Source organism: Homarus americanus, unplaced genomic scaffold (genome assembly GCF_018991925.1).
Source record: "Homarus americanus isolate GMGI-L3 unplaced genomic scaffold, GMGI_Hamer_2.0 scaffold5117, whole genome shotgun sequence".
Lineage (NCBI taxonomy): Eukaryota > Metazoa > Arthropoda > Malacostraca > Decapoda > Nephropidae > Homarus > Homarus americanus.
The window spans coordinates 10,108-37,101 of record NW_024731012.1 but is presented as its reverse complement, the minus strand read 5'-3'; the positions used below and the strand labels follow the sequence as shown (position 1 = coordinate 37,101).

Below are 26,994 nucleotides of genomic sequence, written 5' to 3'. Positions count from 1 at the left end.
AAACCAATGTTGTAGTCACAATTCAGTCAGTGTTTTGTGATCTTGATGTAAAATATTGTCATTGGCAAGGTTCTTGTTACTATCATGAACACCTTGCTAGTTATTGCTGTTTTTGTGTTCGTGTTTTATGTTCCCTTCTAATGTTAACCCTGCCTCTCTTGGTAAAAAAAAAAAGATGAAAGTGATAACATATCTCATTTCTTGGTTATTGATAACAAATTTGTTCTCAGTTGGTGGCGGCAGACGAGGCGGTGGCCAATAAGAAGTTTGCCGATGCACAGGCCATAAAAGACGACTGTGAAAAGGAGCTCGCCAAGGCAGTACCAGCTCTCAATGCTGCCACAGACGCCCTCAACACCCTCAAACAAGATGACATACGCGTCGTCAAGGCCATGAAGAACCCGCCCTCAGGAGTCAAGCTGGTGAGTATAACCTACCAAATGATGACATTGGTTATGAAGAGTGCTCACCTTAACCTCCACTCTGACTCTACCTAAGTCTCCACTGTTGTTTTACCTAATCTTCCACTCTGACTCTACTGTCCCCAAACCTTCACTTTGCCTTAATATCCTCTAGCTGTTGACCTTAAGTCACTTTGTGCTCCTAACACACCCTGTGATCCTCACACCCTCCTAAAGATATATGAAAAGTTTTGTCCCTGTGTTGTTTTTTGTATTTCTAATCATTAGTGAAACTTTTTGAGAAATACTACATCAGTTGAGGCACTCTGCATTAGAAGGGGGTGAAGCTCCAAATTCAAAAAGCTGAGAAAAACACGTTGAAAGTTTTCAAGGTTCAAACAACCATAACTTTTTTTTTAAGCTAGAGGGTTCTTTTTTTTTATCGTGCAGCTTAATCCCTCTCCTAGCGAACTGTGACAACTGGAAATTAGTACAGTGAATAGTTATTAATTTATTGCGAGTTGAATGAAAATAACCCGTGATGTAGAGTTGTTTGATCTTCAAACCAACAATAATCGCATTTTTCTGCAATTTTTTTTTATTAATATTTGTGGGTTAATACTGTAAAACAAGTTAATGATAACCAAAAACAGCACTCGTTTTACCACCCCCCCCCCCCAAAAATAATAATAAAAACTCATTTGCCTATTAGTATTTATCTTTCCGTCCCTATTATTAGCCAAAGATTTATAATATTGTTAAGTTTAATAGTGTGTAATAATGAGGAAACACCACTACACTCATCCCACCCCCTACCATGAACCCCCCCCCAACGTAATTAACAGACGAATACAAAGGCTTAGAAAGTTTGCATATTCTTTGGTTAAGAGAGTATTCTGATAATAGTATTACAATCTTACTTTGTTTAGTTCCTTCGTTTTATTATCCCTGAATATCGTAGTAACTTGAAGTTACGTAAATCCTGAGGAGTGCGTTTAACTTAAATGGCCTCTTCATAATCAATCATGTACTGATCAAAGTCTTTTTCTGCCCTCTCTAAAAATCGCCACACAGATTCTTCATGAACTAGATCATTGATTTTTGATGCCGGCAACAGTTTAGTTTCATTATAAGATTGAGTTATGGGCTCACTTTCATTCGCATTCGTTGGTTCAGGCACACTTTCATCACTATCAAGGTCAATGCATGCCTCGTCACTGTCCATTTCTACCTCCTCACAGTCTGTATGTTCTTGTTGTGATACATTAGTGTCACTCTGTTACCATTAGACTCACTTTCATCATTTTCATCTTCACTTTCATCATCATTATTGCTGTCAGTGCATGTCACGTAACTCTGTACCGGAACATAGTCTGCAAAAAGGTCTTGTGATGCATAGCAGTCACTTTTTGTATGATGAGTACAGTGAGTTCTGCTATAACGCGTGTTTTGACAACGCGAATTTGCTCGAACGCGATTTATGAATTGAGGAACGATATTTGTAAAACGCGAACTAGTTTGCTCTAACGCGATTCCACTTGAACGGTTGTTGTGGCTTCAGTTCACGTTCGACATCACATGTTCAATTGAGTTATGTGTTTTGTTTGTGAACAATTGCAGAAATAATGTATGTAATATTTGTGTATACAGTATACCTATATATTATAAGTAAATTGTAAAATTTTACATAAAAGAGAAAATCAATTTACATAGCGTTTTACACCCGCGCTCTCTCTACATCACACACAGTGTTTACAGTTCACGTTCGACATCACATATTCAATTGATTTATGTGTTTTGTTTGTGAAGAATTGCAGAAATAATTTATGTAATATTTATGTATACAGTAAACCACTCACAAGGTCCTACAGTACCACTAATTATTTTATACTGAAACTTACGTTTGGTAAGCTGGATTAAAATGAAGATTACCGGTATATTAAAATAATAAAAATGTATTATAAACCAGTCTAACATACCGTAATAAACACAGCTGCTATTATCATCCCCCCCACCCCCATTTGCCAGTGACAAGAAAGGGAAAGTGACCTTGACTGTGACCGCCTGTGGCTATTTTTAGCCATCCTTGTGTTCGGAGGTGGTCAGTAATGCATATCTGTATATTTACTGATCATAATACTTATCTCTTATAAATAATTCATTTAAAATTTATTTTTTTGCAAAGAATATTCAGTAAATGACTGCATTAATTCTTGAAACTACCTACAATGGTAAATTTAGGATATAAATAATGAACAGAAGTCACGTCATGGATTCGGAGTTTGGTCCTTAACGATCACCATAAATGTAGCTTCCCTTTTTCGCGAAACACGTATATAAATTAAAGAAAATACTTGCAGTATATTTAATATATTACAGTATATTATATATAAATAAATAAACAAATAAATTCAAATTCCCTTATCATCCTGTGTCATATACAGAAATACTTGAGTCCCTGAGCGAGTACACAAAAAGAAAACGGAGGACTAAGACATCCTGAAGTGGGTAGAGAACGACATCTCTACTGGGGGACTCAAACGTTTCTCATGTTTCGTGGGCGCTCTAGCATAATATGAATATGTAAATTACAATTTACACATATATATATATATATATATATATATATATATATATATATATATATATATATATATATATATATATATATATATATATATATATATATATATATATATATATATATATATATATATATTGTAGTGGCTTGTGGGGTATGAGATTGTTTGGTTCACACTCAGGATGGGATGGAGAAAGGAAACTCACAATGAGCTCTCTATATACATGTTGTATTGGATGTACAATGCAGCTTGGTGCTGGGAAGGCAGCATGGTTACAAGCGTGATGTAGAGAGAGCTGGTTGGTGAGGACGCTCAGAGAAGGACAGCTTGTGGGTCGCCATGCTCGCCAGCGGGAGAGAGTACCGCCAGGCAGGCGGAGGAGCGAGGGCCGCCAGGCAGGCGGAGGTGTTGCTGGCTGGTTGGTGTAGGTAGAGAGAGAGACAGATCACCACGAGGTCAGGTCTTAAATAGCGGGGGTAGGCGTGGCTTAGCAGTTGACCCCCGCTCCGTGGTGTATGGCGGCGCTGGTTGACCTAGATCACGAGGCATACACTGGGGAATTGGTGGGGTCGGCTAGGCAGCGACAAACAGCGTTTGTAGGGGAGAATTCCACTACAATACTCCCCCTTCCCTCCAGGCTGTGTAGGAGACTTGTTGTCTGCAGGGTTGCATAGCACATGTGAGGCAGAACGGGCGGTGCATGCCTCATGTGAGACAACGGCGATGGCGTGGATGAGCCGGTCGCTGGATACAACTGTCTATATACACACTATCTGTGGGAGAAGAGAGGGAGAATAAGGGTGTGTGGAGGCGATGAATGTTGTGCTTCCCTCACGGCAGGTACAGAGTCGTCAGATGCGCCTGCTGGGGTGTGTGGGCCTGGGTCAGGAGCAGGGGCTGCGTCAGCAGAAGCGGATGAGGGCTCGTGACAGCAGCTGGGTCCACGACAGCAGCAGGGTGCAGGACATTAGTAGGGAGTACCTGAGGGAGAAAAGAGGGGGTGTGTGGGTCCGCACTCAGGAACAGAGGCCGCATCAGGGGCGGCAGGGGTTACTGCTGGGCCGGGGTCGGCGTCTGAGGTAGGACGGGTGTGCTGGGGTCGGTAGGACGTGGTGCTTGGGGGCAGGAAAAGGAGCTGGTGTCTGCTAGGAGAAACAGTGCTGCTCTAGGGTGTCTAACCTGTGGTGTAGAGACAGTAGTTGTAGAGCCGATGAGAGCTGCTTCTGTGTGGATAAGCCAGTCTTCCATGTTGCTTGAAGACTGGGAGCGTGATCAGTTTCTCCTCCATCCTGTGTGAGTGCGAATCTCCGGGAGTCACCATTTGTGGGGTATGAGATGTTTGGTTCACACTCAGGATGGAATGGAGAAAGGAAACTCACAGTGTGCTCTCTATATACATGTTGTATTGGATGTACAATGCAGCTTGGTGCTGGGAAGGCAGCGTGGTTACAAGCGTGATGTAGAGAGAGCTGGTTGGTGAGGACGCTCAGAGAAGGACAGCTTGTGGGTCGCCATGCTCGCCAGCGGGAGAGAGGACCGCCAGGCAGGCGGAGGAGCGAGGGCCGCCAGGCAGCGGCAGAGGAGGTGTTGCTGGCTGCGGCTGTAGGTAGTAAGAGCCAGATCACCACGAGGTCAGGTCTTAAATAGCGGGGGTAGGCGTGGATTAGCAGTTGACCCCCGCTCCGTGGTGTATGGCGGCGCTGGTTGACCTAGACCACGAGGCATACACTGGGGAATTGGTGGGGTCGGCTAGGCAGCGACAAACAGCGTTTGTAGGGGAGAATTCCACTACACCGTTGTTTCCATTTTCCCGTGTGATTTTATCAAGATTTATCTTATCCACGTTTTCATTGTGGATTTACATGATATATATATATATATATATATATATATATATATATATATATATATATATATATATATATATATATATATATATATATATATATATATATATATGTAAATTGTAAAAATTTAAATAAGAGAGAAAAACAAAATAAGTAGCGTTTAAAGTGTACTGTACATTGTGGCTTGGCGCGGGGTTATGCAGTGTTTACAGTTCACGTTCGACATCACATGTTCAATTGATTTATGTGTTTTGTTTGTGAAGAATTGCAGAAATAATTTATGTAATATTTATGTATACAGTATACCTGTACAGTATATGTAAAATGTAAAGTTTTAAATAAGAGAAAAACAAAATACATAGCGTTTTAGACCCGCCCGCTGTTTACTCCACACTTTGTTTGAAACACGTGAAGTTTTTAAGTGTCCTCAGTGAATTCTGATTACTGTTTCTCCAATTTTGTGACTATGGAAAAGAAGAATATCTCTGGGAAGCACTCTGGTGATCGCATTTCCGGTGGTGATCGTAAAAGAAAGGCTATAACACTTGAAGAAAAGCTTGATGTTTCATGACTCCTCAGCCTCAACATCACCCTTATCCCCATCAAGTTATATTCATATTTTTTCAAGGTAAAGTGTAACATTTACTGTATGATTTCATTATTAGATATGAATGTAACATTTATTTAGACTGTGCTATCCTTTGTGTTAGGCTAACTACGAAATTTTTTTTCGATTTGGAGTAATCTGCTGGACTTGAAGCAGAAGAGGGAGGAGTCGAGGAGGAACGGGGACAGGTGCACATGGGTTATACTCAGGGGGAGGGTAGTGGAAACAAGTGTGCCGACATAGGGCCAGGGGGCAGCAGTGCACCCTCCACCCACTCAACCCCCCACCCGGGAGGCGGCACCAGCTCAGCCTACCGGACAGGAGGGAACGAGCGCCGTGTAAACAATGACATTTTTAACCACACCCTGCAAAATACAGTGTACTTAGCAAATGCTGCAGCTTCTGAGAATGTGGGCGGAGCGGGTTTATTACTAAGAGCAGAGACGTTACCGAGAACAAATTCTGGCTTGAATGTCATGTACACTAATACCGACACGTTCCTTGATAAGAGGGAGGAGTTTGAAACACTACTAAGAGTACACCAACCAGATATTGTAGGAGTTGCAGAACTGTTGTACAAGAACAGGAGAATCGACCCAGAGGAATGTGAGTTCAGTATTCCTGGATATGACTCATTTACGAACCTAACTCAAGAATCCTGCAGGAGGGGTGTGGTTATCTACGCTAGGCAAGACCTTAGAGCCAGCCAGGCGAGGGTACAGGGAGAGGATGTCTTTGAAGAGTCCAAGTGGTGTAAAATTAAATTAAAGGGAGGGGACTTACTTATCGTCGGGTGTATCTACAGATCCCCGAACTGTGGCCCACTAAATCAAAGGAACTTAAGAACCTTAATAAACAATGCGGCGATGCTCAACCCCAGCCACCTCATTATCATGGGGGACTTTAACTATGGCGACATCGACTGGAGAAACGAGTCAACCCCGAATGACTTGAATAATCCTGCTACTCTTTTTGTAGAAACTCTGAGAGATAATTTTCTGTTCCAACATGTGAGAGACCCGACACATTACAGAGGGGAACAAACACCCAAGCCACTTGACCTCATCATAACAAACGAGGAGGGTATGGTGGCCAAACTGGAACACCTTGCCCCAGTTGGCACCAGTCACCATACAGTGTTGTCATTCAGATTTAACTGTTACCTAGTTCAAGATAAGGCCAGGCCAAGGTGCAAATATTACAAGGGAAATTACAATGGGATGAGGGAAGAGATGAGGGGAATCAACTGGCCTGACTTATTAAGGTACAAGAACGCAGACACTACGCTGAATATCATAACTAGTAAAATGACCCATTTGATCGATAAATATATACCCAAGACCAAACCCAGTGCTTCTAGGAATACGAGGGGATCCTTACACATGAACCATGCGGCGGTCGACAAAATTAAGAAGAAAACCCAGAAATTCAAGACGTGGGTTGGGTCAAACGATGAGCAAGACAGGAGGATGTATGCAAGAGCCAGAAACCAAGCAAAGATAGAGTGTAGGAGGGCTGAAAAGGAGTTCCAGAGGCTGGTTGCACGCGAGGTCAAGTCAAACCCAAAGGCATTTTACCGCTATGCAAAGTCGAAATTGAAAACGCGAGTAGGAGTATCAGACCTGAGGCTTGAAGATGGTAGTTACGCAGATTCTGACCAGGATAAAGCTGAGGCATTGAACAGCTTCTTTTCCTCAGTGTTCACAAGAGAGGATGCAACTAACCTTCCTGCGTTTGAGGACAGACGGTTTGACACAGCACTGACCCACATTGTGTTCACAGAAGAGGGTATTAGAAATAAACTGTCCAGGCTAAAGGTCCATAAGAGTCCTGGACCTGACATGGTGCATACTAGAGTGCTAAGGGAGCTGTGCAACGAGCTTGCAGAGCCCCTGAAGATTCTGTTTTGTAAATGCCTGGATGAACAAATGGTCCCCAGTGAATGGAAAGTGGCTTATGTGAGTCCTATCTTCAAGAAGGGCGATAGGCACTCCACGAACAACTATAGACCGGTGAGCCTGACCAGCATAATATGTAAATAACTTGAGAGTATTATCAGAGATGCAGCGATGGAACATCTACTACGAAACAACCTTGTAAAAGATTGCCAACACGGTTTTATGCCGGGGCGCTCTTGCTTGACACAATTGCTCAAGGTATTTGATATTTGGACCCATATTCTAGAACGGGGTGGTAATATCGACAATATTTACCTAGATTTTGCCAAGGCTTTCGACAGTGTACCCCACGAAAGGCTGAAAATCAAACTGGAAGGGTACGGAATTCGGGGAAATGTCCTAGCGTGGATAGAAGACTTTCTACATGACCGCAAGCAATGTGTGGTGATTAATGGCACGAAATCGTCATCTGTACCTGTAACAAGTGGGGTACTGCAGGGTAGTGTATTGGGCCCGCTGTTGTTTGTTTGTTTCATAAATGATATGCCTGACGTTGTACACTCCTCCATACAAATGTTTGCCGATGATGCCAAGTTATTTCGGGAAATTAAGAACCAAGCGGACTGTGAAGAGCTGCAGAAGGACCTCTGTGGGCTCCAGGAATGGTCGAAGGAATGGCTGCTGAGATTCAATGTCACGAAGTGTAAGAGGATGCACCTGGGGCGTACCAACGGTAAGGAGGCGTACCATATGTCCCAACGGGATGAAGAAAATGTACTAGTTGAGACTGTGTGTGAGAATGACCTAGGTGTGTATGTTGACAATGAGCTGAAGTTCTCGGGCCATTGTGAGAAGAAGGTAAATCAGGCAAATAAATTATTGGGTCTTATAAGAAGGTCGTTCAGATATCTAGACGGTCCGTCCCTCGTGACGATCTTCAGGAGTGAAGTGCTTCCCCATCTGGAGTACTGTCACCCCATCTGGTCCCCGAGATATGCTAGGGACTGTCAGTTGGTTGAAAATGTTCAAAGGAGGGCCACCAAACTGGTGCCTGCACTTCGGCACCTCAGCTACCCTGAGAGATTGGAGCGCCTGAACTTGCCTAGCTTATACTACAGATGGGCAAGGGGGGACCTAGTTGAGGTTTATAAGCATCTCAGGGGGCACTACTCAGTTGAGTGTCCTTACTTGGAGCTGGCGGACGCTCGCCCCACAAGGGGTCACAGCTCAAGATTGAAGAAGCCGCAAGCCCGGAAAACCGTGAGGGCAAACTTTTTCGGAGTGAGGGTTGTAAACTCTTGGAACAATCTACCAGAGAGTGTTGTGACGGCACCGAGTGTGAGCTCTTTCAAGAGAAGACTTGACCAACACTGGAGCGGGTTCAGGTACATTCAGGAGCTGGTGCATGCCCAGTATTTGCCAACAGTGCGTGACAGAGACGTGACCGATCGCCCGGGCGGCTAGCGAGCCGACCTTTTGGTGAAGAATATAAAGGAAAAGAGACGTGACCGATCGCCCAAGCGGCTAACAAGCCGATCAGTGGCGAAGAGGATAAAAGTAAAAAGTAAAAGTTCTCCATAAGCCCTGTTATTTCTATTACACGAATTTCTATAACACGATGTTTTACAAGAACACTACTATCGCGTTATAGCAGAACTACCTGTATACCAAAATCACTATCACTATCACCAAGCATTCCTAGGATGTCCACGTGAGCACTGTCATCACTAAACACACGTTCAGGAATACTGTAATGTGCTCCTGAACCTATACCAGAAGGCCTGGCCTCACTCAACTCTTGCTCCAATATCGGGCAGATATTGCACAGCATTTTACACACCCGTGGATGAATAACATCATTGTTACGCCGAAAAGTTATCAAAAATAGCCATAGAAAGTATACTGAACCTCCTTATGCTATACAATGCACCAAAACTAACAAGGAGGCAGCATCTGGGCGCGCGGATTGGCCGAGGAGCTGTGACATAGCAAGGGGAAATCCATTGTGATTGGCTACCTCAGGGGTATGGTCCGAGGGAGGCGCGCTGTCATTGGCTCGCGCTCCTCTCGCTCTGAACGGGAAGTTGCCACCTTCTTTGACTGAGCGCACAGCCAGATACGTAGCTCCAGGCCTGAGGCAAAATCACCCCTAATTTTGAAGGACTTTCTACCATATTTCTATTCTAGCTAGAGCGTTACATCCAACGGGTGAAAATAGTGATATCCATCAAAAAACGCATTTTGGCCAGAGTGTCACTTCAACCCCCTCTAATGCTGAGCGCCTCAATTCTAGTGGGTTATGAGAAACATAACATCAATTCTAGTGTGTGATGAGAAACATATTTCTAGTGGGTGATAAGAAACACTACTTCAATTCTAGTGGGTGATGAGAAACATAGTTCTAGTGGGTGATGAGAAACACTACATTAGTTCTAGTGGGTGATGAGAAATACCATCAACAAGGCAGAGTGAAGCCATGTGTCATCTTCATAGACTTCTGTGTAATTTTTATCCTAACCTAACATAACTTTAACCAAACCTAGCATAACGTAACTTAAGATAGCATAGTCTAACTTAAGATGACCTGACCTAACACAACTTAACCCAGCTCAGTAATGCAGTGTTTCTCATCATCCAACTCATGTTTTTCATCACCCAGGTCAGTAAAGTTTCTCATCACCCAGTTCTCTAATGCAATGTTTGTGTTCATGTTTTACTAGAGCTGTAAAAATACCCAAAATAACAATGCTGCACTATACAGTTCAATACTATGCTTTGTCAGGTAATGGAAGCTGTGTGTGTAATGCTGGACCTCAAGCCAGAGAGGAAGCCAGACCCTAATGGCTCAGGAAAAATGATTGAGGACTATTGGGCACCATCTCAGAAGCTGTTGGGGGATATGAAGTTCCTCCAGAACCTGCTGCACTATGACAAAGAAAACATTCCCACAAAGATTATCACTCACGTCCGCAACGAGTAAGTTCAAACATTATTTCCGTGATATGGTATTCATTAGGTAATTCATCTTTGCCATTAAGTATGACCAAGACAGAGGCTATCAGAGTGGTGTCGAGACAGACAGACCGATATGAATAAACTCATACTATTGAACAAATAAAATGCTGTAAAAAATTATCAACATTACTACTGTCTCAGTACTGTACTAACATGTAGCTACCTGATGCTTGCACTCAAGAGTGTGCATGGTTATTCAGGACGGATTACATCTTGGAAAATTTTCTTGTTATACCAGTATATTTTCCTTCACCCAATGAAAATGTAAAATAACAGTTGAAAATCTTGGTTGCTGGAACAGTGCTGTTGAATATGGACGCCTTGAGAATGACACACACAGTAATAACTGTGTAAGTCACACTACCTACTGTCACATTTAGAAATGACTGTTCTTCCACTTTAACCCTGAAACCTATTATAAACTCACAAAAAGTAAAGGAAATAAATGTTGAGACATTTTAAAATGTACTTATCCATTAATTTACTTATTCATGCATATGTATCTTATGCTCAGGTAAATACATACTATTGTTTCACAAGAAATCACAAAAAAATAAAATCCCTCTTTTATCTTTAAAGAAGACTTGAGTGACACATAAAACTGTGTGAGTACTGAAGTGGATGACTTAGGGACTTTCTACTTCCTGCCAGGTTCTACTCTCACCCGGATTTTGACCCAAAGAAGATACGTATGGTATCAATGGCTTGTGAGGGCCTCTGCCGATGGGTGAGGGCCATGGTTGTCTATGATCAAGTCATAAAGATTGTTGCCCCCAAGAAACAAGCTTTGGAGGCTGCCAACCATGAACTGGCCCCCCAGAATGAAAGGCTAGAGGAAAAGAGGAAGGAACTCAGAGAGGTAATGTGTGAACCGAGAAAGATGTGTGAAATAAAAGACATTGCATGTAGAACCATTTCAACATATAGAATTACTGTATGGTAGACTTAGTCATCATTATATTATGAAGACTACTATTCCTTCTACAGTATATGTTCATCTACCTGCAATATGTGCATGAGTCTGCTCAGGTGTTGTGAAACAAAAGTTTTTTAGTTAACCCTTTACTTGTCATATTCCTAGATCCATGTACGTGAGTGACCATCTCTGAGCAGTCCATTACGTAGATCAATGAATTTGACTTTTTAAATTTCCCACAGCATCTGAAATGGTCCAGAAGGATTAATATATTTAAAATATGGCACATGGTAACCTCTCAAGACACATTAGCCTGTATCAGCAACCTCTGTCCCTCCAAAATGCTTTGTTTACTAACCCTACCACCACTACATCCATCCAGTCCCTCCCCAAGTTTGCTGCCCACATCACAGGCTAACAAATATGCCCAGAGACTTTCTCACGTATGCAAGAACACAGTGTTACTTGAAAAAGTGCACACAGATGCTAGGTATTGCAGCAGTGAGTGTGATCTGGTAGAATGTTCCAAGAGTTCACAACTCTCACTCCGAAAAAGTTTGCCCTCACAGTTTTCTGGACTTGCGGCTTCTTCAGTCTTGAGCTGTGACCCCTTGTTAGGCGAGCGTCTGCCAGCTCCAAGTAAGAACACTCGACTGAGTAGTACCCCTTGAGATGCTTATACTACACCTCAATTAGGTCACCCCTTACCCGTCTGTAGTACAGGTTGTACCTCTCTAGTCCGGCATTCTGTGGTCCAGAAACTCCCGTGGTCCGGAACGATTTTAGTTTGTCCAATAGGTAGATAGGCAGCTTTCTTTTTCTTTTTTTTTCTTTTTTTTTTTTATCTGAATTATTATTATTACAGGAGTATTAAATTTTTGCCCCTCAGGCCCCAATGTGGGTCAGTGACTTATGCACAGGTGGGCTAATCTCCTTAAAAAAAACAAACAAAGCCACGGGAAATTAAGGTTTGTTTACATCTGGCTGCTCTCTCTCTCTGTCTGCTTGTCTATACAGAGGACAACATTTAACCCTTCAATATATATGAGCAGTAAATAAGTGTTGCTTTCATATTCTTATGTAGAGTAATGAGATATGTTTTCACATGTGCGCACTTACATACGCGCAGTCTCACTTTTTTTTTTACCATTAATGGTTAGCTACTTATATTGTTCCATTTATTAACATTAAATAACATTGCAGGTACTTCAAACAACCATATTAATTTTTTTACATTCATTTTACTACAGCTAAACTCAGGGTCTTATTTTCTTCAGTTTTATATGTAGAACCAATCAGTCACTGGTTTTGTAAGCTGTAACATAAACAATGCCGGCAGCCGTCTCGTCTCCTCTAATATTCCACGTATTATTAACAAATTGAATTGTTAATTTTGCACACACAAACATTACCGTATATCACGGCCTATAAGACGAAATTTGAACATTAAAAAAATCTGCCCAAAGTTAGGGGGTCGTCTAAACCACCAAGTTTAAAATTCTTACCTCTTAAATATTGTGGTTTAGTGTGTCAAGAGTGGTGATGAAAACATCGTAAGCCACTCACAAGGTCTTACCACTAATTATTTTATACTGAAACTTACGTCTGGCAAGCTGGATTCAAATTAAGATTACCGGTATATTAAAATAATAAAAATGTATTATAAACCTGTCTAACATACCATAAAAGAGATTTATACCCCTGTAATAAACACAGCTATCATCACACACCCCTCCCCACGCCCCCCCCATTTGCCAGTGAGGAGACAAGAAAGGGAAAGTGACCGCGAGATTGGGCTATTTTTAGCCGTGGAGGTGGTCAGTAATGCATACCGGTATCGGTATATTTACTCATAATAATATTTATCTCCTATAAATAATTGATTTAAATTTTATTTTTTTCCAAAGAATATTCAGTAAATGAGTGCATTAATTCTTGAAACTATCGACGGTTAATTACAGACGCTCAAGTGACGTCACTAGTGTTTACACTACACCAGCTGGTAATATTTGATGCCATTACTTGAAGTGAATTGGCCTTATTTTAAGTAACTAACTATAAATAAATACAAAAATTAAAAAAAAAAGATCAAAACTGAGAAATAATATAATGTATGTATGTTGTGTTGTCAAAGTAAGAGGAACAATTGTGTAAGTACGTAATATTTTTTCACTCAAATCCTAATGAAACACTACTGGAGAACATTCCTTTGTCGCAAAACAGTTTATAAATTAAAGAAAATAATTACAGTGTGTTTAATATATTACAGTATATTATAAATAAATAAATAAAACAAATAATTCGGTAAATCTATTTAAAGTAAATGGAAAATAAGCAAACATGTTATTTACCAAGACCCTTCTGTCTGGCTCAGGGTGAGATGTAGGGGAGATAAAGAAGGCTATTTATAGCCCATCAGAAGTGACCAGTACCCTAATGCACCATAAATAATTCATTGAACATTCATTTTTTGTACATAGTATATTCAGTATATATATATATATATATATATATATATATATATATATATATATATATATATATATATATATATATATATATATATATATATATATATATATATATATATATATATATATATATATATATATATATATATATATATATATATATATATATATATATATATTTGTGTAATAAATGTATGTAGTAAGTACATACTGGTAACCTTTTTCACTCAAATCCTAATGAAACACCACAATTAGAATACGGTGGTTGCTGTTGAATCACATGTTGTATAAATAGTCACACCACCGAGACGAGGGAACACTCCCAACACGCTTGAGTGACGTCACTAGTGTTTACACTACACCAGTGGGTATAATTTGATGACATTACTTGAAGTGAATTGGCCTTATTTTAAAAAATCAAGGATGGTTGGTAAAGGACTACTGAGTCAGTGGGTAAGTGTCACATTTGGGGTACTGGTCTTATACAGCAAATAGAGCTCAAAAGCTACTTTTTAAATGGAAATTTGGGGGGGGCGTCTTATGCACCCCGCCGCCTTATAGGCCGTGATATACGGTAATTCAATAAAAGCAAATTCAGAAACATTAATTAAAATATATATGAACAGTAAATAAGTGTTGCTTTCATATTCTTATGTAAAGTAATGACGATATGTTTTCACGTGTGCGCATGCGCACCTACATACGCGATCTCTCTTTTTTCCTTACCATTATCGTTAGCTACTTCTATTGTTCCATTTATTAACATTAAATAACATTACTTAAAACAACCATATTAATTTTACTACAGGTACAACCAAAGTCTTATTTTCTTCAGTTTTATATGTAGAACCAGTCAGTCACTGGTTTTGTAATCAACGAAAACAATGCTGTGTCATTTCCTCATGTGTTTTAATATTCTACATATTATTAATGAATTGTATTGCTCATTTTGCACACACAACATTAATTCAATAAAAAAGACATTCAGTAATGAACAATAATGAATCTTTTGTACATAAGAGGAATGACGCTGTTTACACGATTATGCACGTCGTCTGCACGTTGGCGGGCCGTTCAAACCCGTCGAAATTCAAGTTTCCGCCGTCAAAATTTTTATTTATTTATTTTTTTGTGTGTTCCAATAAAATACGTTAAGAATTAAAAACTCGCGAAATTTGAGAAGCTACTATACGATATTTAACCCTTCAATATGTCTTCAAAGAGACCATGATGCAGAGAAAGTGGTACTAGTGCTTCCAAGCATAAGCACAAGTCACTATCTATGCAGGAAAAGGGTGAATTTCCATGGTCCAGCACCAGTCAGATCCCGAGGTTGCCAGACTAGAGAGGTATAACCTGTATAAGCTAGGCAAGTTCAGGCGCTCCATTCTCTCATGGTAGTTGAGGACAATCAAAATTTGGTTTAGCTCAACTTGCTGTGAAAGTGGGAAAAGCTGGAGATGAGGTGGCCTGTGAGATATCATGTTTCCATTGTTACATGTAATCGAAACTATATTAGTTGTGAAAAAATCATTACAATACTCTAGTGTGGCTTAGAAATAAAGAAAATATCATATAAAATTATGTAATAAGAAAAATGAAGAGCATGGGTTTGTATGTGTGGGCAGTGATGTCACAGCATACACACAGTGCAGCAGGCACGCACACATCTCTAAGTCAACTGAGTGAGTGCTCAGCTGGTTTGAGTGTGGAAGGAGCTTGGTTTTTTTTTACATAAAATATGTGCTTTTGTTTTATAATATGCTATTTATCAACTTTATTGTTTATCTTAAAAGATGTTGTAGTACAGTACATGTATGCAATTTGAATTTTTGTGTTAATAAATCCGTCGTTTAACTTTGAAACTATTCGTAATGAACTCATTTATTATTATTAGGGACTTCAGTCCTCGCTGTTTACTGCCATGACATTTAAACCTGTTGCTTGTCCTCCATGCTTCGATGTTATCCTCATTTAGTAATAATTTTTTTTTAATGTTAGATTTTTCAGGAATGCAACCCCACCTACTTTGCTGTCTCTCAGAATCGAGTATGATGAGTAGTAGTAAGTGATGGCTGTGCATGAGTTGATTTATGTGGTGAGGCAAGAGCACAGACTGCAACCACACACCATGGCTCTCCCTTGTCCTGGTCCAGTGGTGCAGGTAGTTGCAACGAATGGGGAGGAGAGTTGCAATGGACTGCCAATAGCCCAGTTTGTTGGGTTTTGCCTTATTAGCCTGTCCATTTTGCATTGCCTTCATCTGCTGGTGTAGTCGTTGGGTTCCCTTGTTGGTTATCTCTTCCACCTACACTGCCATTGGGGTCTTACTGGAGTTCTGTAAGCATGTCTCCGCTTCAGATTTTTCGCTTAGGGTTTACACCCGTAGTCTTATACCTACCAAGGTTAATCTGCAAGGCAGTGGTTAGTAGGCACCAGGACATGTCCACATGCCTGTCGGTCTATGTGCTGTCCCTCTGGGGCCCACTGCTGCTCCGAGATCCCCTGCTGGTCTAGCCTGGCCCCACGAGGCACCTAGTTATCATGTGTTGCCACGAGGAGGCACAGCAGGAGTTTTGATGGTGAAGAGGCTGTGTACTGTTAGGGGAAGACTTACAGAAGGTTGCTTCTTTGTTCGTCATCAGAGGTAGCCAGCGGCGGCAGCTGAAAGCGAGAGGTAGCAAACAGTGCTTGCAGCTTAACACTAATATAATGCTGTCACACTAGATGCATTACACCACCCTGTGTGCACACACACACACACACTTTTAAATGAGGGATACTTGCACAGTATCAGACTACAGGTACAATTTACTGACATAAATTGTAGATACTTTTAAATACAGTAATACCCCGATTTACGCGGTCAATTGAACCCGCGGAGTAGCACGTAAAACGAGAAACGCGTAAAGTGAACAACATAACATATGGGATTAATTGAAATAGAGACCGGGCCGACTCCCAAACTACACTTTTTCAGACACAATACCTACGTTGTAGTAAATATAACATCTTAATTTTATGATGGTATGCACACAATTAAGAGAAATATCAATAATATTAGGTTTTTAACACTTACATTAGTAGAAAAGATGGCTGGGCACACGGGGATGGGGGGTTGGTTCCGAGGCAGAGGGCAGATTATTGGCCCTCACCTGTATCACTTGTATCAATTATATCACTATCCACCACAGAGGCTTGCAGGGCCTCATTGTCAAACCCCTCAAAGTCCATATCCTCACTATCACTGACTTGGGCCGGCTGTGGTGGGTGGCGGGTGAAGAACTCAGTAATGTTTTGATGACTGGGCGACCTTGTGCGCACCCTGCCGCGCCGCATTCCGGTTCTGGCGGGGTACCACGTAAATGTGGAAACGCGTAAACGAGAACTGCGTAAACTAGGGTATTACTGTACAGTGGTCCCTCGGTTAACGAGCACAATCCGTTCTAGAAGGTTGCTCGTTAACCGAAACCATTGTTTCAATGGGTTTTTGGGTAATTGGTTCCAGCTCACCGAAAATTACCTAAATTCAACAAAAAAGGTAGAAAAGTACACTTACTTTGAGGTGAGTATGTAGAAGGCTCGTGGATGATGATGATGATGATGATGGGAATTAGAATGGGGGTGGAGGAGAAGGGAGAAGAGAAGGAATTGGGGTGGAAGAGAAGTCACCCCATGGCGCCATTTCACCCATAAAATTTTAGTTCTCTTGGTGTAATTCAAGATTATTTTCTTTAAATCAACACTGCACTGCATCATATATTGTCAATATGTAAAATAAATTTCAAAATGACCAACAATTTGCCTGTAAACACAGAAAAAAAGCGTTTAGTTGAAGAGTCTCTCAAGCAAGATGTTACCTCCACTGAAAAGACACAGATTGACGCCTGTATGCTGTGTTGGCAGGCTGGATGGCGTGCCACAAACTAGTGACCCTACCTTCAATTATGTTCAATAATTGTTTATATAACTAAAAAAAATTAATATTAAACTTTTAAAATTATTTAATAGTATAAACTTCTTGATATTTACTAAAAGGGTAAGGAATTTGAGCCCTAGAACCGATTACTGTATTGGCGGACTAATACTACAGCTGGTGGACCGCCAAATGCAAGCTAAAACATGTGGAGGTCGGCTCGTAAGATACTCGTTAATCGAGGGATTGCTCGTTAACCAAAGTTAAGAATCTTATGGAAGGTAACTCGTTAACCGAAATCTCGTTAACCGAGGCGCTCGTTAACCGAGGGACCACTGTATACTTTTAAAGAAAACTTAAAGATGCTTGACAAAGTATATGTGAAGCTCATAAAAGTGTTAGAATAATGTTTCATATAGTTGGCATTATATGGGATTCAGGTCTACTAAGCATAAATTTTGAGTAGACTGATATAATAATATGATAAAGAACTCACTCAAGAGGCCTATGCTGTGCTTGTTTGTCTTACTACCTTATTATGCATTCCTTCAGGCTAAAGTTCTTCCAGCGGTGGGCGGACGAGAAAATCCCCGACATATTCTGGTTTTCTGGGCTGTTCTTCCCCTACTCCTTCCTCACGGGCATACGTCAGAACTATGCCAGGAAACATGCCATACCCATCGACAGGATTGACTTCCTGTTTAAGGTTACTACTTTTATATCTAGTACCATATTATGTTTATAATGTAATTATTTGTATGGTAATATTACAAACAAACAAGTGCCTAGTTTGTAAGGTTCAAAGACTGGACAAGCACCACAATGAACATCTTGACACTTATTCTTCTTTATTAATTAACTTTCAATTATCACAGTAGCCATCATCAGTGCAATCTATAGAAAAGAATCAACAATGATAAGATAAAACAAGACACATGACTGTTATAATATTAAAAAAATTAAACTATTAAATCAAAAGACAAATTCAAATCATGACTGGAGACTAGTTGAAAAGTGTAGTGAAGTTAAATGCAGTTATAATAACAACAATTTTAAAAATACACAATGAAACTAAAACAAATATATTATGCTAAATTGGAAAAATCGCTTACTTATTTACCTAATGACCACCCACAAGAAGTAGCTATGACAAGGGAAGGAGGCCAGTGGCCTGTGTAGGATCCCTCCAGTGTTCATGTTAATTTTGTAGAGGGTTATTTGAAGCCCAGTACTGTTCATGATTCTACAGCTTGGGCTGGTAGACCATTCCAGGTCTCACCATCTGTGTGAAGAAGTATTTCCTGATATTTGTTCTGCAAGATAGTTTGACGAGTTTGTAATTATCTCCTTTCAGGATATTGTATATTTTAATGAAATCTTCCATATTGTGCCTTGTCTGAAAGATCTACTGAACTTGGATAATCGAGATGATATACAGTAGTTCTGGAATCATCTTGATTGCTTGTGCTGGACCTTTTCTAGGGATGTTATATCTTTCTGGAGGTAGGGTTTCCATGCTTGTACGCAGTAATCCAGACTGGGACATACTTGAGAGTTGTATAGTTCAAGGAGAATTTTTCTATCATTACCTGTATATTCAAAGGTACATTTATAATTCCCAAATCTCAATTTGCTTTTCTCACTACTGGAGTTACTTGTTGTGCCACCTTCATTGAATGACTTATCACAACACCAAGATCTTTCTCCTTATTGACAGAATCCAGGAAAGTGTGAAGGGACTTGCATTTTGTAATGTTAAAGACCATTTGCCAGTCTCAAGTCCATTTGAACAGCTCATGTGGGTAATTTTTGCCTTGTTGTGACATGTTCTTGACTTCTTTGACACCAATTGTCATTGGGTAAAGACAAAGGTGGCCAATCTAACTATCCAAAAAGGTGGAGGTAAAAATAAACTTACATTTGTTTTAGTGCAATATTACTCAGTGCCTACCAAGGGCAGACACATGATGACAATACTGCTCCTGCATGCCTACTACAGCTGTCACATGATGACAATACTGCTCCTGCATGCCTACTACAGCTGTCACATGATGACAATACTGCCCCTGTATGCCTACTACAGCAAACACATATTGACAATACTGTACTGCCCCTGTATGCCTACCACAGCAGATGATATAGCTACTATAGCAATATATGTTCATTCAAGCCTTTTCTCAATGTAATGCCTGAAACCAGAATCAAGATCAGACACACACACAGGTTCTCTCAGAAATTGGATGTCATTCATGAATTCTTATTACAGTATCAGATGTGTTCTATTATGGTACTTCCCTTCAACCATCAAGTCCCAAATTTCTATCTGGTTTACCCGTCACTAAAAATCTAGCATCACCCACCAGCAGCAGCAGCATATGCTTCCCCAAATATCACTCACTGACATGCTCTCTAGTCATTTATGTACATTGCTGCTTCAGTAAAGTACAGTACTGTAAATTATATAAAATTTAATCTCATTTATCATAGGTTGTGTAATAATTTTGTACTGACAGCATACTCACTGTATACTCCATATGCATTTACACCAACAGGTAATGGAAAAGGAGGTGGAAGATATCATCCAGGAATGTATCAGACCCAACTTCGTGGAGTTGCCAGTGGTGATCGAGCGGCTGCCCACGCCAAATGTGCAGGGGCAGTACTACCCCCTCGACACTGACCTCGAAGACAACGAATCGCTTCCTTACGATAACGACTCCCCCCAGCTCAAGAAGGAGGGTGACCAGGTAACAAAATGCAGAAACAGATATCAAAAGCCAGGCTAATAACTTTAGTACAGGGATTGAAGGAAGGAAGGAAGGGAAAGTAAGTAATAAATCAGAGAGAGAGAGAGAGAGAGAGAGATAAACCAGATTAAGTGGAAGGGAGTATTCAGGAAAGGATGAAGAGTAGAGTCAGGTAAACTAAAAGGCTGTCTTGGTAAGAATTGGACTATGAGGATGGTGAAGACAGAATGGGAAATGAAAGATTAGTTATCAAAAGAGAACCACATAACAGAGAGGGAAGAGCTTGATAAATAATGAAGGAAGAGAGACCAGGTACAAGCAGAAATAGATAAGGAAGGATGACAAGATAACAAGTGGTAGAAGGATGAAGAAGGAACTGAATAAGGAGGGAAAAGGTAGCAAGATCATGAAAGGAGAAGGATAAATCTTACCAAGATGACAGGTATGCTAATAGACAAAGGAAAATGGCATATGTGTGCCCTATATTCAAACAGGGTGATTAACACGGCTCAAACAATTAAGGTGTAGCCTTCTGGAGTCATCCTACTTCCAGAAAAAATAAATAGAAGTTGGAAGTTACACAAGCCCCATCTGTACAAGCAGCCTAAATAATTGTGGCTATCTTGTCATCAGATTTACTACCTCACTTACTGTTACATACTACAGGTACTCCTCCACTTACGAACGTGTTACGTTCCTGAGGCTTGCTTGTAAGTCCATCTTTGCTCTTGTAGATACCAAATATATTGTAAAAAATGAAAATATTATGGATATATAGTACAGCTATACCCTTTAATACAGCTTTAAAACCTGGCTCACTCTTCTCCTCTTAGGTAATGTTTGTTCTATCTGGAATTTTCTTCAAAATAGTCCAGTCTCATCCACATTAAACACCTGTTCTGGCAGGTAACCCCCCCTCAGTGATGGTGTTTGTATCTCTGAAAGTTTGTAAGTTGAATGTTCTTAAGTAGAGGAGCACCTGTACAGTAATATCATTGTAATGCATTATTTTAAGAAAAATGGTACCAACCAATCATGTGTTATGGCTTTAGTTTTGTTGGAACCTGAACCCTTTTCTGGTTACTAACTGGACTGTAATCAATCCAAAACACTCAATGGTATGAACATAACACTGAAGCACTAAGATTTCAGTATCATATGTTTTTTGCTACAAAATACATACAGAGATATCACACATTTTATAGTAAGCATTCCAAAACACTTACCCGGTAATGATACACACATTAACACTTGATCCATACTTGGTCGGGTTCTGGAATGTTAAATGTCACCCCTGGTCGTCTAAAAATTTGGGGGAGGACTTAAAAGATGCAATTTGGCATATGAAACTTTAGAACAACACTAATTTTGGCTGTACTCACCATTTTGGAGTTTGCAGGATGGGAAGTATGAAGCATAGGGTTTGTGGCTGTGTGGCATAAATTACCATGTTGCTACATCGTCATGTTTTCTACTCGTGGATTTATATCTTCACTGTTCCACTCACCTAATTTTATCACTTTTTTAACTTATGTATGTCTAATTTATTCATAACAGTGATTAGAGATACAGTTTTATTGCTTCACACTAACATTATTTACATTATGAACTGGCACTAGCGCATCTGACTGCGTATTACTACTCACACACACCTGACCCTGCAAAATAAAGCAATTTTTTTTCTAAAAACCTAAGTATGTAAATGCCTAGCATTAACTCACCAGGCCAACATACAGGCAATTAAAACATCTAATAATTACTTAAATACGTAATATTAGGAGGACACGTCGCTACCTGGCATTTAATAGCAGATTTCGTTGTCTTAAGCAAGCCAAATGGTGAAATGATCATATAGGATGACCTGCCTGTAGCAGGTGTTGCTAAATGTCATTCTCCTTTCCCTACATGAAGGAGGGATTGTACACACACTGTTTGCTGTACTGTACATACACTCTCTACATACTAGCATACACTGACCACTCTGCTATATGTACTACTGTACATATGGTACTTTCACTTTCTGAATGTACAGTACTGTACTTTACAGTGTGCATGAATATAATTACTTTTTACATCTTAATTAACACTATTTAAATGGTAGTCTTGGCTGATTATATGCTGGTACAGTACTGCACAACACAGTTTGTGAGCAAACAAGCTACTACTCTCATGATGCTAGAGTTTGAGGAGATAGACTGCAAGATACATCAGCCAATTTTAGGCATCCCATGCAGTCATATGACAGTACAGGTACAGAGTAGTAGCCAATCATAGCTCACGAACATTTTGAGTCTACCCACCCATATGCTCGGCACATGCCGATGCACGATGCAATTTTTCGGAAATTTGTTTGAATGCCCAGAACGGAGAGATTTTTCTTGGAGTGCTCAAAAAAATAAAATAAATTTCAGGGTAAAGGAAAGCCTTGAATTACGATGATTCATATTTAAAACCCTGGTTAGTTTAAGACCTGGTTCAAGTTACATAGTTATTTTACAGGTATCTCTTACGTTACAGAAACTCAGGTTGCGGAAATTCGCCCATAGTACTCATTTTGTAAATTATGACCTCTATATTTGGGATATAACCTGCAATTAAATGCCAGGTAGCGACGTGTCCTAATATTATGTATTAAGTAATTATTATTTGTTTTAATTGCCTATATGTTGGCTTGGCGAGTTATTGCTAGGCATTAACATACGTAGGTATAAAGCTAGATGTTGCATTCTGGACTATATCACAAAAACTGCTTTTTTAGAAAAAAAAAGTTTTTTTTTATGGTCATTTGCCCACCCGGGCACAGGTAATTTTTAATGACCCACATCAAGGCCTGGGGGGGGGGGAGGGATATAATAAATTAATAATAATAAAAATTATAAATACTGTAATAATAATAGAACCATAAATAAAAAAATAAAAATAATTAAAAAAATATTGAGTGAGAAATGATATATGTATGTTGTGTTGTCAAAATAAGAAAACAATTGAAACCCTGGGATAAATTATAAAAAATTTCAACACAAAAATTGTGATATAGAACAAAAAATGTTTTACAGAAATTATAATTTATTAAGGCTGAAAATCAAACTGGAAGGGTACGGAATTCTGGGAAATGTCCTAGTGTAGATAGATGACCTTCTACATGACCGCAAGCAATGTGTGGTGATTAATGGCACGAAATCATCATCTGTACCTGTCACAAGTGGGGTACCACAGGGCAGTGTACTGGGCCTGCTGTTGTTTGTTTCATAAATGACATGCCTGACATTGTACACTCCTACATACAAATGTTTGCCGATGACGCCAAGTTATTTCAGGAAAGCAAGAACCAAGCAGACTGTGAAGAGCTGCAGAAGGACCTCTGTGGGCTCCGAGAATGGTTGAAGAAATGGCTGCTGAAATTCAATGTCACGAAGTGTAAGAGGATGCACCTGGGGCATACCAACGGTAAGGAGGCGTATCATATGTCCCAACGGGATGAAGAAACTGCACTATTTGAGACTGAATGTGAGAAGGACCTAGGTGTGTATGTTGACAATGAGCTAAAGTTCTCGGGCCATTGCGAGGAGAAGGTAAATCAGGCAAATAAATTATTGGATCTTATAAGAAGGTCGTTAAGATATCTAGACATTCCGTCCCTCGTAACGATCTTCAAGAGTGAAGTGCTTCCCCATCTGGAGTACTGTCACCCTGTCTGGTCCCCGAGATATGCTACGGACTGTCAGTTGATTGAAAATGTTTAAAGGAGGGCCACCAGACTGGTGCCTGCACTTCGGCACCTCAGCTACCCTGAGTGATTGGAGAGCCTGAACTGCCTAGCTTATACTACAGACGGGCAAGGGGAGACCTAATTGAGGTGTATAAACCTCTCAGGGGGCACTAAGTCGAGTGTCCTTACTTGGAGCTGGCAGATCGGTTCACAAGGGGTCACAGCTCAAGATTGAAGAAGCCGCAAGTCCAGAAAACTGTGAGGGCAAACTTTTTCGGCGTGAGAGTTGTGAACTCTTGGAACAATCTACCAGAAAGTGTTGTGATGGCACAGAGTGTGAGCTCTTTCTAGACAAGACTTGACCAACACTGGAGCAGGTTCAGGTACATTCAGGGGCTGGTGCATGCCCAGTACTTGCCAACAGTGCGTAACAGAGACGTGACCGATCGCCAAAGCGGCTAACGAGCCGATCAGTGGTGAAGAGGATAAAAGAAAAGGGAAAGTAACAGAGACGTGACCGATCACCCAAGCGGCTAACGAGCCAATCAGTGGTGAAGAGGATAAAAGTAAAATAAGTTAAGTGTGCCTTGATTAGTGACTCGGTTCAGCTGTGATCTGGTCTTCAACCCCATCCCTCACTACCTGTTACCTTTTATGTAGGCCAACAATTTTTTTTCTTCACTTTCCAGACGGTGAAAGTCCCAACTGAACAGCAGGAAAAGGAAGACAACGAGAATGACTCACAGAGCCAAAGTCATGAATCTGATGACGTCATCTACCAGGTCATCCCTCGCCAAGCACAGGGAGGCACCTACACATGGGTTAGTAGGATGATAGATTAGAAAATAATATTAGAATAGAATAAGTAGGGGTTCAGGGGTTGGGCTCTTAATAATAAGGGTAGGGTTGATTGCTGGATAAATTTTTCCCAATAGTATTAGCAGATAGTCGAGCTTTACACAGTAACACACCTTGGATAAAACTCATTGGTTACGATATTGCCACTGCGCAAAGCTGGGAGAGGATTTAGATATTTAAGCTATACACCTAATAAGCAGGACAAAGACAAGTGAGGGCATCTTTGTTAGAATACCAGGCAAGTGAGGTTGCCTGGGTAGGTATATTATAGGTCAGGTAAAATAACCAAGATCAGTATGCATGATATGTCAAACAGTCAATTGGGTTATACCCATGTCATTCCAGTATGACAGACAAAGCAGTATGGCAGAAGAGTTTTCTACACCCAACATGCAGCCCCTTAATACCAATGTGCTCTTGTGCAGGGCTTCCTCCTGGAAGGTGCACGCTGGGATCGTGAACAACATTGCTTGGCGGAGATGTCAGCCAAGCAGCTACATGACCAGTTACCTATCATCCTTTTCCAACCTGCTGCCCTCCCAGACATGTCACACCATGAGGGTATGTGCCCCCAACACACCTTCTCTTTACTCATTCCTTTACCTTGCCCTACATGTTCAATTTAATTTTCTTTATCACTGAGTCAGACCAGGTATTCTCATCAAGGTGATTTAACCATATCATTGGTTAAGATTTTATGGGTACCTGAAAATTGCTCCATGTCAAAAGTAATGATATGTCAGTATACTATTTACAAAATGAAATTTGGTTTATGTACTTTATAATAAAACCTAGATTTCAAACTATTTGAAACTATTGAATGGATATAACCTAGAATACAGTAGACAATTTTTTTCTGCAAATTGTTAAATGACTGGATTATTTTTATACACCAGTTATTCCTGTTCTCAGTGGATTTAAATGTAAATTAAGTGGTATACGTATACGTTTTAGTTTATATCGGCAAATATATCTTGGTGACAACTTTATTCACAGCAAAAAGAAAATCTTTACTCCTTTAGATTTTGAGATAAGACTACTGGTATGGTATGTCAAATTTTAAATAAATCATATTGATATTTAATACACTTAGTGGAGCTTACCAAAAATAAACACTCGTGACTTCTTTGCATGAAACACGAAGGGAATGTTCATTACAAGTGAACATAAAATTAAAATAATTTTTGAGCAGTTTGTTAAGATACTGTCATTAGTTACATAACCAAAATCTTTTGAAGGAATATGTAACCAAGAACTTATAACTTATGATTCACAAATTTTGATGAGTCTGAGATGTTAATGACATTTCTGCTAACTGATGTTTTATTTAGATTAGCCACACTCGTATATTGTCCTGAACTTATTTGCACAAAAATACATCACTCGGATACTGAAGTAGAATGATTCAGCTTAGTGAATGCCAACAAACTCTCGATAATCTGGACTAATTGGAAGAAAGTTGATTCATAAACTACTTATTTTTATACATCATCAAATTGCCTGAAGATTTTCATAGCGTTGTCTGCAGGTGTGAGCTGTAAATATGAAGACCAGGCAGAAGAGAAAGGCATGTACCACTGCCCTGTGTACCGCACCAGCGAGCGGAGTGGCACACTCTCCACCACAGGACATTCCTCCAATTATATCCTTGATTTGATCCTGCCTTCCTCCCTCCCATGCCACCACTGGGTCAGTCGTGCAGCAGCAGCCCTTACCCAATTAGATGACTGAACCCCATGTATTTATCAGCAAGTCATCTTCAACTAACTGAATGACTGAAGATCATTTGCATACGTCACCCAACTGAATGGTCTATACTCTACTATGAATGAGCTGGATGACTGAACTCCATCTACATGCCACCATTTCTCAGTTGGATAAGTGAACATCATCTTAATTTGTAATCACTCAGAAGGATGAGAACTTCGTAACACATTACTACCATCCAGTTGGAAGCCAAACCAACATCCACACCATATGACAACAGACTGGCTAACCTAAAGTAAACCATATCTTCTCCAACTAAA

The 26,994-nt window shown here is 40.2% G+C and overlaps 1 protein-coding gene across 1 annotated transcript; it reads left to right on the top strand.

Moving 5' to 3' along the window:
• Positions 1-230: 230 nt before the first annotated feature.
• LOC121867409 (dynein axonemal heavy chain 3-like) lies at positions 231-26,994 on the top strand (the record flags this gene model as incomplete). Its single annotated transcript, XM_042367320.1, is given in 8 exon segments — positions 231-422; positions 10,118-10,311; positions 11,002-11,209; positions 18,222-18,359; positions 20,206-20,400; positions 24,799-24,930; positions 25,393-25,528; positions 26,496-26,994. Coding segments are annotated over 8 exon segments (1,236 nt in total). The 3' UTR covers positions 26,699-26,994.